The sequence below is a fragment of the Triticum aestivum genome, chromosome 7B, assembly GCF_018294505.1.
Source record: "Triticum aestivum cultivar Chinese Spring chromosome 7B, IWGSC CS RefSeq v2.1, whole genome shotgun sequence".
Taxonomy (NCBI): domain Eukaryota; kingdom Viridiplantae; phylum Streptophyta; class Magnoliopsida; order Poales; family Poaceae; genus Triticum; species Triticum aestivum.
In genome coordinates, this window is record NC_057813.1 from 485,149,242 (window position 1) to 485,164,327 (window position 15,086).

Genomic DNA, 15,086 nt, shown 5'->3' on the forward strand with positions numbered 1-15,086 from the left:
TTTTGTTTTTGACAGATTCTGTTTTTCGTGTGTTGTTTGCTTATTTTGATGCATATATGGCTAGTATTAAGTGGTATGAACCATAGAGAACTTAGAATACAGTAGGTTTAACACCAATTTAAAATAATAATGAGGCTAGCCAACTCACCTCCACAAGGCTCCCCCGATTGGGGCTTCGTCGGCCGTCCGATCTGCCCTCTGACACAGCTCTGCCGTTGGATCTTCATACTTGGTAATATTGTTTTTCACCTCGCAGTTATTTTTCTATCCAATGACTGGTGCGCTCATCTCACGCTTTCATTGGCTGGGTCAGCAGCGCCCATGTGCAAAAGCGATTTGCCCAATGCACTGCTCGCACGCCGCGGCTCCTTGCCCAATCGCATCCACACCAGGCGAACCCTAGCCTCCTTTCCCCCGATCCCCCAGCCGCCGAACGGCCTCGCTCCTCCTTCCCTCCTGCTGCGCCCTCTCCTCGCTCGCAGCCGCTTCCTTTACACCTCCGCCCGAGCTCCGCCTTCCTCGCCGACCTCCCTCCTCCTGCCTCCTCCCTCCCGCGCCTCTCCCTCCTCCTGCCTCCTCCCTCCCACGCCTCTCCCTCCTCCTGCCTCCTCTCTCCCGCTTCACCACAGCCGCCGATCCCCTCCCTCCCTGTCCATCCTCTCCCTCTCGTTAGCCGCTGCTGCACGAACCTCTCGGATGGGTGCCGGGTAGAAGGTCGCGCCGAGTCTGCCATGAAGGAAGCAGCAGGGACTTGGTGGATGTGTTTGCTCTGCAGGGGAGTGAAAGAAGGAGATGAGGGAGAAAGAGAGAGGAAAGAGGAGACGGAAGTGCGGCGGTTGATGGGACATGGTTGACGGCGGCTCGATCAGCTCTTGGATTGAGAGCTGCCAGGAGGCTGGGGCTTGGGCGCGATGCACGGGAGGCTGCAGTCCACCTCTTCCTTGTGGTGCAGCGGACACCGACATCAGCGGGTGGGTGACAGACCGCGGCCTCAGCGGGTGGGCGACTACACCTGCAGCTGGTGCTATACCCATGGATTCCGGCACAACTCGAAACATTCAGGTGGGTAATTAGAAACTGCTCTGTTTATATATTTTGGGACTGCTCGATGGACAAATCTCGATTTGAAATGTTAGTTGCAAATCGTTCTTTTGCTCGTGATGTTATTTTGTTAGGATGAATTAAGCCTGGGTGGAGTAGCAGATGTGTGCAAGTTTACCTAGAGCTTAGTAGACACGCATATTCAGTTCATACTTAATGATATACCTAAAAGAAAAATAGTTACAACCTTTTCCTGGTATCGTACATGAAAGGCTGGCATTCTTTCAGTGCTAGCGTGTGCATGTTGTTCTTGCAGTGCATGGACTTTCTCAGTAATTATGTCACTATGAGAATGCTTGGTGGTGAGTGTGTCTCCATCTGCTAATACATTGGTCATACCTTGGTATATATGCTTGGCGCTATCTGAAGTGGGTTAATCAAACAATATATTTTTAATTTTGCTAGTTTCATCAGTTGTGAAATACTAAATCTGCAAGGTGTTCTACTGTGGGCGCAGTTTTTAATGGTTCTCTTGCAGGTGATTGAAGGTTAGCTGTACTAATCAAGGAAATAACATATATCTGCATGGTTGTTATTCTTGTTGTTCATCGACGGTTGCTGTGGTTGAGGCATGTTATGTTCGGTGCTATGCCTACATGTGGTTTTGATCGTCTCCTAGGAAATCTGAACCACGCACATCTCTTGATTTTGCAGGTACGAGCATACATATAACATGGGTTGCCATGAAAGATGTCTTCCCATCTCAGGTGATGAAGATGGCGTACCTTTATTTTTTGACACAAGTAAGGTTACTGTTTGCAATCTTGAGGTTTGTAATCTAAAGTAAGAAGTAGGATTATACTTAGAAACAGACAAGCTGCCTCGCAGGTCCCATGATCCAGATTAACTTTTAAATGCTACATAGTGAATCTGATCCAGTTTATTAGTTTTCCCTTTTTCTATTCCACTTTGTTCTCTTCACTTGATAGATAGTGTTTGTTTGTCTACTCCCTGTTGTTCTGCAGGTACTGATCGGTGTTGGAATTGGGCTTTATAAACTTGGCTTTCCAGCAGTTGGTTTTCCTCCATCGCCTGCTTATTTTCCCTCTTCGAAGAGTGAATAAAAGATACATGATGAAATACAGGTAGACAAGTGTGTGGAAATTGGACTTCCAGAACTCATCCTAATGGTCGCATTTTCTCAGGTACACATTACAAATTTTTATGAATTTCTGCTGGACCAAACCATTGTTTAAATGGTTTTGAATGAGGTGATGTTGTACTAATCATGTTTGTTTCCTAGATGATAATTTCCTCATCTGTTGCATTCTGGAAAGTGTCTTTGGTCGGTTTTTTGTTCTTTTCACTGTTTCAATCGTGTGACTATACACATGTATCCTCACAATTAGTGGCGCTTACAAGAATGGCAGGCCTACTTGTAGCTTTTCTTATGTAGTTAAATAAAACAACCTAGGGTCTCACACTTTACTTCCTTTCTAATATAATAAGGCTGCTATTGCCTGTTAATACTTCACACTGGTGATGAGCTTTACACCAGTTATAGTTCATCGATTATCTTCTGCCTTTCTAATAAACATAATTATATGTTAATTTGCTATATTGTTTTCTTACTTCTTTTTATCAAACTGCCATATATGATACACAAAGAAGCATTTACCTGAAGGCGCTAATAGCGTTTTCACATAGAATTTGTTCTTTTTTTGCTCCCTTAATTAGATGCTCAAGAAACCTGATAAGCGTCACGTTGATTCAGACTTGGTGCTAGATATGTTGGCCCCCATTTATCCTTGACAAGTACCATATTCTCAAATCTATATGGTTAGTTGTACTTCTTTTATGTTGGAGCTACAGATGCATCTCGGTCATTTATGGAAACTAAAATCTGCATCTTCAGCTCATAGTTTGCCAAAATTTCTTGAGATTTATTCATATTGTTCTTAGGTACTTCAAGTCAAACTTTCTTGAGATTTATTCATGTTGTTCTTAGGTACTTCAAATCAAACTCTACATGCAATTGATGGGGCTACATGATAGTCACTTTAATATATCTTCTTGGAAGCCACTTAGTGTTTCCATGAATAATTGTTGCTGGTCTGTTGCACGCCTTCATTTTTTGGTGGGCTACTTCCTGCCTGGTGTGGTTGAAGAATTTTCAGAGGCATGGTTCGTCTTGCGTGCAACTTTTAGTTTGAGTTTCTATTGACACATTACATTTCCTTTTCCTGTAGACCTCTCCTTTTTCATTTTATTATACCTGGGTGTAATAGCAAGGCGTCTATAATCATTTTGTTCAACTATAATCCGATGCAAAAAACTTCTGTTTAGTCCTCATAGTTCATCCATTATATGTTTGCTTTCAAACCAAAGAAATCGGGGGTCCAGGTTCTGATCATGCTCCGATTGAGTCTATGTAGCCGTCCTTGGGTTTTTTTCTATACGCTTGCATCATCTAGGTTCTGACCATGGCACAATCTTGTTTCAAATTTGTTCTCCTATATGTATGCGTTGGGATGATTGATGAGGCGTATTGGTGGAAATAAATCTGAAGCAAATAAGAGCTGCGAGCAACTGGTTGTGCCCCTATCAACCTGCTCAATATTTGTGTTGTTTTCCTGTCAGTCGAATGCCCGCTATTCAGCAAACAGGTATATCCATTTCTTAAATCCCTTTCTCTATTCAACGCCCAGTTAATACGTGGTTAGGAATCAGATAAATTTTACTCATATAATTTCATATATCTACAATACCGTGTCCAGATAGCTTAGAAACCAGCGTTAGAAAGGACCTGATACACATTACAATTATGGACTGTTGATCTACCTGATGCATTTCTTCACGATGGTCGGTTCCCTTTCTCCAGATCTTACATATTTAGTTATGTGAGTTCGGAAGCCAAAACTGATTGAGATCTTTTGTTCTTACTTGCAGATGTTCTGTTATTCAGAGTACTTCAGTTTCCAGTCTCTATATATTAATCAAATTATGGGTTATTTTGAACCTTATAGGCTTTTATATTATGTTCAGTTATGCTTCCATGGGTTTTTCATATGTATTAACAAAAGAACCAGACTACTATTTTGTTTATACTTGAATCAAAGGACGTATAATTAATTTGCTATTATGGAAGGACTGAGTAGGCAGCTAGCTGAATGAGAGGACAATCATGACAAGCAAACCAACACATAAATAGTAATCCCACAATTTTTTACAACTGCATTCCAATGAACTTTGGTATGGATATGCATTTTTATCCTTGGGAGTACTTTGGATTTTAAGTGGGAATCATAGTTCTTTTCTTCTTAACTTTGGTATGGCAAGCAATGCAGGTGATATGCCTAATGGTTGTTGCTGACGCTGAAAAAAACTACTCTTGAAGCACTAGAAGTGCCCTCTCTATGGTGCATCACTCACTGGATCCAGATGGGCAACCTTCCGCTTCAAAATTAGAAGAGCGCATTTTTTGCCTGTTGTCATTGCTTACAAAGAGTAATCTACCATGTCCCTAATATACATACATAATTGTTCCACCATCACAAGATTTCCGTGATATGCATGTGCATAACTTTCTTTACTATGAATTAATTGACATGATGATGACAAGAGGAAAGGCAGGCTGTCATTTCTAAAGGTTGAGATTTTCTGTTTTAAGGAATGGCAACCATCTGTTCCTTGTCTGGCATATGTATTTGCTTTGCCCTCTGTTTTTGATAAGGCAAGGCAGATCAAATAAACACAGTAATCGTTTAATCCTTCACTATATTCTGAAAAAAGCACTATGATTTTCCGTGTCAGGGTAGTACTATGTCAAACTGATGCTTTGTACTACATGTTCTGGTGTATTCCTTGACAATATTAGGCATTTGCATTGTCCTTTGCTTTGTTTGTTCATGCCGCATTAGTTTTTTTAGTTATAGTCGGTTTTATTTCTGATTCGAACTATCATGTTTTCATTTGTTTCTTATAAATTCTTTTTGATAAGATGTTGTCTTCCAGTTGTATATTTGTTCTCTTGATTTCATTTGTTTCTTATGCAAGGGTTCTCAAATTATTTTTGTGGGCAAGATAAAACTTAAAAGGTGATCTGGGACAAGTGGAAGGAGGGAAGCCGCTGTAAGATCGATAATAACTTGTCGACAAGAGCATGTTCGTTCAGACGTTTCCTTACTAAAAGTTATTTATCTGTAGCAAGTGTTTCTATTGGAACTATCAAATCCAAACTCCTAGGTGTCTATGTCAGGATGTAGGACTTTGTCCGGGCAGAGATATCCCCTTTGATCTTTTCGTGAATCCTTTCACACTTCTTTCTATAAAGTGCTGCTGATTGTTCAAAAAACAATATAATTCAAGCTCCTAGAAGAGCTTGTTCATTCAGACCTTTCCTTACATTTTAACTATGACAGTGACCTCTTTTATTTGTCTATGTGACTATCATATGCATAAATAGTTGAAAATGGTGTTCGTATGGCACATTTTTAGCTAATTCTTACCATGCACCTGGATGATTTCTAAAACTTGAAAGATATTAAAGAAAGGCAAATTGTTTCAAAACACTCCATGTTATTCGAATAAGATAACAAAATATGCATGGTGAAGTATATATTTCCAAAGATAAAGTATACTTCATTTTTCATCTTCGAGTGTTTGAATAAGTACCTAAGTGGTTGCTAAAACCTACTTATTTTACAAGTTAAATATTTTGAAAACACTTCAAGTTGAGATGGTACTTGCACTTTCTCAAACATAATGTTACTGAAAAATGCAATATTTTCAACGCGCACATGGTTTGAAATGGGGCTCTGCGTGGAGTTAAATTTGTTACCATATGTGCGGGGAGTTAAATTTGTTACCATATGTGCTTGCCCGCAACTAAAACAACTAAACTATGGATTCTCTTTTCAGTGTGAACATGGATTCACATATCAAATATTTTCAAACACATAACCATATTTTCAATATAGCATGGTTTAACACATGAGCTTTCTACTATCAATATCGAATATGTCCATGCAAAATGAAACCATATTCATCGACAACATGGCTTGAGCGGGTCTCTGCGCCATTTGGCGCAACGGGTCAACTAGTATAAACAAAGAATGAGTTCATTACAGTACCTTATGTGGTGGTTTTCTTTTCTTTCACTAACGGAGCTTATGAGATTTCCTGTTGAGTTTTGTGTTGTGAAGTTTCCAAGTTTTGGGTAAAGATTTGATGGACTATGGAGTAAGGAGTGGCAAAAGCCTAAGCTTGGGGATGCCCATGACACCCCAAAATATTCAAGAATAGCCAAAAGCCTAAGCTTGGGATGCCCCGGGAAGGCATCCCCTCTTTCGTCTTCGTTCATTGGTAACTTTACCTGAAGCTATATTTTTATTCGCCACATGATATGTGTTTTGCTTGGAGTGTCGTGTATTATATTAGTATTATCTTTTTAGTTTAGCACAATCATCCTTGCTGTACACACTTTTTGGGAGAATCCTACTTGATTGAAATTTATTAGAATACTCTATGTGCTTCACTTATATCTTTTGAGCTAGATAATTTTTGCTCTAGTGCCTCACTTATATCTTTTAGAGCATGGCGGTGGATTACTTTTGAAGAAATTGTTGATCTCTCATGCTTCACTTATATTATTTTGAGAGTCTTTTAGAACAGCATGGTATCTGCTATGGTTATAAAATTGGTCCTAGAATGGTAGGCATCCAAGTTGGGTATAATAAAAACTATCATAGAAAGTGAATTGGATGCTATGATCAATTTGATACTTGATAATTGTTTTGAGATATGGAGGTAGTGATATTAAAGTCATGCTAGTTGGGTGATTATGAATTTAAACAATGCTTGTGTTGAAGTTAGCAAGGCCCATAGCATGCACGTATGGTTAAAGTTGTGTAACAAATTTGAAACATGAAGTGTCCTTGGATTGTGCATCCATATGAGTGGCGGTCGGGGACGAGCGATGGTCTTTTCCTACCAATCTATCCCTCTAGGAGCATGCGCGTAGTGCTTGGTTTTTGATGACTTCTAAATTTTTGCAATAAGTATATGAGTTCTTTTGACTAATGTTGAGTCCATGGATTATACACACTTTTACCTTTCCATCATTGCTAGCCTCTTCGGTACCGTGCATTGCCCTTTCTCACCTTGAGAGTTGGTGCAAACTTCGCCGGTGCATCCAAACCCCGTGATATGATACGCTCTATCACACATAAACCTCCTTATATTTTCCTCAAAACAGCCACCATACCTACCTATTTATGGCATTTCCATAGCCATTCCAAGATATATTGCCATGCAACTTTCCACCATTCCGTTTATCATTATGACACGCATTACTATTGTCATATTGCCTTGCATGATCATGTAGTTGACATCGTATTTGTGACAAAGGCACCATGCATAAATTTTCATACATGTTACTCTTGATTCATTGCCCATCCTGGTACACCGCCGGAGGCATTCATATAGTCATATCTTGTTCTAGTTTCAAGTTGTAATTCATATGTTGTAATCAATGAAAGTGTGATGATCATCATTATTTGAGCATTGCCCCAAAAAAGGACAAAAAAAAGGCCAAAGAAAAAAAGGAAAAAAAATAAAAAAAGAGGAAAAAATTAAAAAAATAAAAAATAAAATAAAAGGGGCAATGTTACTATCTCTTTTTCCACACTTGTGCTTCAAAGTAGCACCGTGTCCTTCATATAGTGAGTCTCATATCTTGTGCTTCAAAGTAGCATCATGTTTTTCATATAGTGAGTCTCATATGTTGTCACTTTCATATACTAGTGGTAATTTTTCATTATAGAACTTGACTTGTATATTCCTACGATGGGCTTCCTCAAATGCCCTAGGTCTTCGTGAGCAAGCAAGTTGGATGCACACCCACTAGTTTTCTTTTGTTGAGCATTCATTTATAGCTCTAGTGCACCCGTTGCATGGCAATCCCTACTCCTCATGTTGACATCAATTGATGGGCATCTCCATAGCCCGTTGATTATCCTCGTCAATGTGAGACTTTCTCCTTTTTTTGTCTTCTCCACACAATCCCATCATCATATTCTATTTCACCCATAGTGCTATATCCATGACTCACGCTCATGTATTGCGTGAAGGTTGAAAAAGTTTGAGATTATTTAAGTATGAAACAATTGCTTGGCTTGTCATCGGGGGTTTAGAATATGGGAGCATTTTTGTGTGACGAAAATGAAGCATAGCCTAACTATATGATTTTGTAGGAATGAACTTTCTTTAGCCATGTTATTTTGAGAAGACATGATTGCTTTTATTAGTATGCTTGAAGTATTACTATTTCTTATGTCAATATGAACTTTTATTTTGAATTATTTGGATCTGAACATTCATGCCACAATAAAGAAAATTATATTGAGAATTATGCTAGGTAGCATTCCACATCAAAAATTCTGTTTTTATCATTTACCTACTCGAGGACGAGCAGGAATTAAGCTTGGGGATGCTTGACACGTCTCCAACGTATCTATAACATTTTATTGTTCCATGCTATTATATTACTTGTTTTGGATGTTTATGAGATTTATTTTACACATTTATATCATTTTGGGGACTAACCTACTAACCAGAGGCCCAACCCGTATTGCTGTTTTTTTGCCTATTTTAGTATTTCGAAGAAAAGGAATATCAAACGGAGTCCAAATGGAATTAAACCTTCGGGAGCGTGATTTTTGGAACGAACGTTATCCAGAGGACTAGGAGTGCAAGTCAAGAAGCAATCGAGGCGGCCAGGAGATAGGAGGGCACGCCCACCCCTTCTGGGCGCGCCCCTGTCTCCTGGGCCCCTCGAGCGGCCACCGACGTACTTCTTCCTCCTATATATACCTACGTACCTCGAAAACATCCAGGGAGCCACAGAAACACAATTTCCACCGCTGTAACCTTCTGTATCCGCGAGATTCCATCTTGGAGCCTTCACCGGTGCTCCGGCGGAGGGGGAATTGACCACGGAGGGCTTCTACATCAACACCATAGCCCCTCCGATGAGTTGTGAGTAGTTTACCATAGACCTTCGGGTCCATAATTATTAGTTAGATGACTTCTTCTCTCTTTTTGGATCTCAATACAATGTTCTTCCCCTCTCTTGTGGAGATCTATTCGATGTAAACTCTTTTTGCGGTGTGTTTGTTGAGATTGGAGGAATTGCGGGTTTATGATTAAGTTCATCTATGAGAAATATTTGAATCTTCTCTAAATTCTTTTATGTATGATTGAGTTATCTTTGCAAGTCTCTTCGAATTATTTGTTTGGTTTGGCCTACTAGATTGATCTTTTTTGCCATGGGAGAAGTGCTTAGCTTTGGGTTCAATCTTGCGGTGTCCTTACCCAGTGACAGAAAGGGTTGCAAGGCACGTATTGTATTGTTGCCATCGAGGATAAAAAGATGGGGTTTATATCATATTGCTTGAGTTTATCCCTCTACATCATGTCATCTTTCTTAATGTGTTACTCTGTTCTTATGAACTTAATACTCTAGATGCATGCTGGATGGCGGTCGATGTGTGGAGTAATAGTAGTAGATGCAGGCAGGAGTCGGTCTACTTGTCACGGACGTGATGCATATATACATGATCATGCCTATAATCTCATAATTATTCGCTTTTCTGTCAATTGCTCGACAGTAATTTGTTCACCCATTGTAATACTTATGCTATCTTGAGAGAAGCCACTAGTGAAACCTATGGCCCCCGGGTCTATCTTTTATCATATAAGCTTTCAATCTACTTTTATTTGCATCTTTACTTTTTGCATCTATATTATAAAATACCAAAAATATATTTACCTTATCATACTATCTCTATTAGATCTCACTTTCACAAGTGGCCGTGAAGGGATTGACAACCCCTTTATTGCGTTAGTTGTGAGTTCTTTGTTTGTTTGTGTAGGTGCGTGGGACTTTTGAGGAGCCTCCTACTGGATTGATACATTGGTTCTCAAAAACCGAGGGAAATACTTATGCTACTATTGCTGCATCACCCTTTCCTCTTCAAGGAAAACCAACGCAAGCTCAAGACGTAGCAGGAGGCTTTTCAACCAGTGCCGAGCTGGTCCTTTCAACTTGAGGGGCAGGTATTCGATGGCATGGAAATCATCTCCGCGAGCCATGTGGATGTGAAGAATAAAGTCCTCAATCCAGACCGCATGGTCTGTCGTTCCGTGGTATGCCTCTATATTTACTAATTTAAACCCCTCTGGAAATTCATGATCCAGCACCTCATCGGTGAAGCATAGGGGGTTTGCGGCACCCCTGTATTTGGATATGTCATGGCATGCCTCCGATGGTTGTCGTGTTCAGTGTTGATTCCGAGCTGATATTCGATCAGTATAGTCGTTTTGGTGGCCGTGATCCTGCGCCAAAGCACGCTTCCTAGATCCATAGATGGACCTGGCCATACCGACTTTTTGTCCAAGTGCTCACGTAAATCGTGTGTTGACTTGTGTGCGGCATCATTAGCCGCCCTAGCGCGGCCACGGGGTGGTCGGTCCGGCGGATCGGCCGTATTATTTTTCGGCGGAATGGGCTCTACAGCCTCGTCGTCAAATTCGGGCAACAGCTTGCACTTTGGGTAGCTCTTTGCGTGGCGATCTCCATCGTATTTTTCTTCAGTGTCGAGCACTTTATTCCATCTGCGGTTGAGCGTGTCCTGCGCGGCCTTGAGCCTTTGCTTCTGCTTTTTCAAGCTCCTCGCGGTGGCGATAAGCCTTCTGTGGAGGTTCTCTTGTTCCAAGTGCCTTTCCGGGATGACGAGTGCATCGTCATCCGGACTGTTCTCCTCTTTGGAGACAGGTTTATGAGCTTTATCTCCGCCGTCGCTATGATCGAACAGCGGCCCCGAACTATGTTCGTCATCCCCTGGCTCGTCCTGCTCCATCGCTGGGTCCATGGGGTCGTCGTTGCCTTTGCAGTCAACTAGGGTATTATTCTTTCTTGCGCTGTTATCGATGTTTTTACTGTGGCGGGATTTGGAGCGGCGCCGATGTCGTCACTTTGGTTGCTTCTCAAGAGGATTATCCTCCATTGCATCCGTCCGTTCCTCGCCGTTGTTTTCTTTGGGTGTGTCCATCATGTCTCATATGATGAGGTGGCTGTCCAGCGCCCTATGGGTGGTGGTTCCTGTTCTTCTCCTGCATCATCATCCATACCGTCGATGTCTTCGGAGTCGAAGTCAAGCATGTCGGTTAAGTCATCGACAGTGGCTATTAAGTGGGTGGTGGGTGGGGAACGAATTTCTTTGTCGTCTACTTCCCACTCAAGCCGGACATAGTTCGACCAGGAGTCTCCTGGCAGAGAGAGAGACTTTAATGATTTTAGCATGTCGCCCAAGGGCGAGTGCTGAAAGATATCTGCGGAGGTAAACTCTATGATCGGTGCCCAATCAGATTCAATAGGCGCGGATGCACGTGGTTCGGAGCCTATGGCCGGAGACGAGTCCGCGAGTACGATGACACAGATCTCATTGGAGGTGAAGTCTGTGTTCGGCTCTAACGCCGCTGAGTGTGCGGCCTCCATGGCATGGTCCATCCACCCGTCCTTGGAAGGCACGATCTGCTCCGAATTAAGAGTCGGGCCAGCCGCTGGTGTGATCTTCCGAACACCGTCTGATGGCGGATCTAAGTCATGCTCGTCGTGACTATTCAGCGCACCTGACATGGGCTCGAATCCGTCAAAGATCAAGTCTTCGTGGATGTCGGCGGTGTAGTTCAAGCTTCCGAGCCTGACCTGATGGCTAGGGGTGTAGCTATCGATCTGCTCCAGGTGGCCAAGTGAGTTGGCTCGCAGTATGTAGCCGCCGAATACGAAGATCTGTCCGGGGAGGAAAACCTCACCCTGGACATCGTCATTGCAGCTGATTGAAGGAGCCATCAAGCCTTATCATGATGACACAATGGAACTCTCAATGAAAGCACCAATGTCGGTGTCAAAACCGGCGGATCTCGGGTAGGGGGTCCCGAACTGTGTGTCTAAGGCTAATGGTAACAGGAGGCGGGGGACACAATGTTTACCCAGGTTCAGGCCCTCTCGATGGAGGTAATACCCTACTTCCTGCTTTATTGATCTTGATGATATGAGTATTACAAGAGTTGATCTACCACGAGATCGTAGAGGCTAAACCCTAGAAGCTAGCCTATGATTATGATTGTTCCTGTCCTACGGACTAAACCCTCTGGTTTATATAGACTCCGGAGGGGGCTAGGGTTACACAGAGTCGGTTACACATAAGGAGATCAACATATCCGAATTTCCAAGCTTGCCTTCCACGCAAAGGAGATTCCCACCCGGACACGGGACGAAGTCTTCAATCTTGTATCTTCATAGCCCAACAGTCCGGCCAAAGTATATAGTCCGGCTGTCCGAGGACCCCCTAATCCAGGACTCCCTCAAAGGGGAGTTGGGATTTTTCTATAGTAGTGAGGAAGAAGGGGAGCTGGGGTTTTCTGTAGGAGTGAGGTGAGGAATTTGGGGGTACGAGTGGAGCGAGATTGACGTGATGTGGGTGGGAGTGAGGAGGAAGAAGAGCACCCAGGTTTTTTTGGGGGGGGGGGTGTGCTGGGTGTGAGTAGCGCCTCTCATTCAGTAAATATATGGGCTTTTGAATTGATTTTACTATTTACTAGGGTGGATGGGCTGTTTTGTCTTGGGCCCAGAGAAACAATTACTACTAGTACAGTGGAGACACTCTACAACTACCTAGAAAAACACTTACTACTAGTACAGTTGATACAATACCTCTTCTAGCTCCTCCTAGGTCATTGAAATGTCTTCCTCTACTGAATGCCATTATACTTTTGTTCACCGACATGCGGGCCATGCAGCATGCGGGCCCAAATTCCATCCAGCAAATTAGAAGGCAGTATGCAGGCGAGAGTCACCCCGGTCGTAGCGCGGCAGTAACGAGTCGTCGTATCACAAAATCCCACCTCCCTGCAGTCTAAGTTTGACGGACGAAGCAACCATCATTTCACTCTTTGCTGAATCCCCTTCTCCCTCACCGTCTTCAAGAAAGGCAAAACTCGCATCTGCCATTGTTCTTCTCTCCCAACGAAGGGAAGGTAAGCGGATCCGTGATGTTGGTATATTTTCGTTCAGAGAAAAAAGAACTTTTGCAAAGCAGTAACCAATCCTCACTCTCTTTTTTGTTTCATTGTCATTGCGACTGTGTTTTCCTTTCAGTGGTCTCCTAGTATTCGTCAGTTTCATGATGGACCAAGGAGAACCAAGCAAAATCTACCGATATTGGAGCAGACGCGGGAGGCTGATCCCCACGAGACAGAGAGCTCCAAGAAGATGGAGGCAGCCACCGAGCTGACCCTAGATACGCTCACGGCCACTACTGCGATGGTCAATGCCCCGTTTGAGGTTACAGCCCCCATGGCACTACAGGAGCAGTTCTCCCCCTTCGAGGATGTGCCCCCCCCCCGCCGAGCTGCCCAAGGTGATTTTCTTCTTTGCCGATCTCGATTGTGGTTTTTCATCTAAGTATGTGGTGATGAATAATGCAAAATTTTATTAGCTTCGATGCCATGCTATACATAGTGGTTTAAATAACTTGTGTTTCTTATACTGGAAAGTAATTCAGAATTTGTTTCTGTTTCAATTAAAGCCCTGATGCAGACAAGGATTGTGTGGTTCTACATGTCACTCGCTATGAGGCTGATGACCTGAATATACGCATTGGGAAAACATAGTTCTTAGGCTGTTGGATCCTGGAAACCATTTGCGCTTATACCAATGGAGAGTTTTATTCCAGCCTCACTGTTGTCAGGCGTGTTGTCCAGGATGTACTGAAGCACAAGAAGTTCAAAGCTACTCCTTCGTTTGTGAGGCATACTATTCTTGTCAAGCTTACGCAGGAAGATGACACAACATGACTCCACAAACAAGTTTATGAGTGGCAAGGCCACAAGGTTGTCTTCATGAAGGTTCATAGGATTGAGCTGCTGCCAGACGTCCTCGATGATGTTCATGGCAAGGTCCATCTTGTGTCCAGCCCAAATTAGATCGAGGCATGAAATAGTTGCCCCAGCTAGTGTTTAATAGTAGTTTGGATTGTGTCTAATTATCCGAACCTTGCCTATTATCGAGTCCTCTGGGGCTAGTACTCTGTTTGAATCCGTCTATGGGAACTGCTGCTACTTTTGTGTACCCGTGAATCATGTGAGAACCATCGTAATTATTGCCGAAACAGATGTGTCCTCACTAGTTTTTTCATGAATATGGCATGGTAAGATGTAAGTTGTCACGGTTTATCATACGAGCAGGGTGTGTTTTGATGAAATAGAGTACTCGTTCGAGAACTGTGCACCAACGTATACATAAGTAGTTGTAAACACTGTTGGTGCTACCCCACTTGTAAGAAGTTGTGCAAAACACGACACATTAGCTCAGCTCGCTTCAACACTAGGCTATCGACCAGCTAACAATCAACAATCTGCTGTCTGACATATAAGCAACTATGTATCTTGTTACAGTGGTTCATGCAGTTAATTGAGGCCACAATGTAAATTCCAGACGTTCACACGCTAGTCCAGCGTTCATGTGGAACACTCACATTAAACTCGGCTTCATAAAAAACTTGAAAAGCATAAGTTAAGCAATTTTATACATCTCAATGATTCATAGAACATAACAAACATATACTAGTTCATAGCAAAAGACAAAGTTGTGAGAAGGTTTACAAATCAAGAAAAAATAAGCAAGGCTTCTCTGAGCAAAGGGCCTCCTAGCAGGCTTAAATGAGTTCACTCTGGTTTTTTCTTGTTGCCACCATCCAGGGTTAGGTTCTCTCATTACAGAATAACCAATTATAATTGTGGTCTCAGCTGGAATGCTGAACTGAACTATGCAGTGTACTGACCAGCTGAAATTGTTGTGCATTCCACTAAATTTAAGCACCGCTATTTGAAGAAATAAGCAGACCACAATGCCTCTTGTCCGTGCACCTGTCCAAAAAACCTCCATGCAGCCGTTCCAGCTAGCTCTCGGTCCATGGATGAAC

At 42.4% G+C, this 15,086-nt stretch overlaps 1 protein-coding gene across 15 annotated transcripts; it reads left to right on the plus strand.

Moving 5' to 3' along the window:
- The first annotated feature begins 349 nt into the window (after positions 1–349).
- On the plus strand, positions 350–5,474 carry LOC123156804 (uncharacterized). Of its 15 annotated transcripts, none has more exons than XR_006478425.1 (7): positions 351–1,062; positions 1,580–1,589; positions 1,756–1,808; positions 2,187–2,246; positions 3,050–3,903; positions 3,991–4,548; positions 5,098–5,474. XR_006478425.1 is itself a non-coding variant. In XM_044574989.1 (5 exons), the coding sequence occupies exons 1-5, from the start codon at positions 847–849 to the stop codon at positions 3,263–3,265; spliced, it is 555 nt and encodes a 184-aa protein (XP_044430924.1). In that variant the 5' UTR covers positions 351–846; the 3' UTR covers positions 3,266–4,816. The 15 variants fall into 15 exon arrangements, 1 of the variants encoding a protein (XP_044430924.1); XR_006478424.1 differs by having other exon boundaries at positions 3,050–3,707; positions 3,819–4,548; XR_006478426.1 differs by having other exon boundaries at positions 3,050–3,707; positions 4,389–4,548.
- The last annotated feature ends 9,612 nt before the right edge of the window (positions 5,475–15,086 follow it).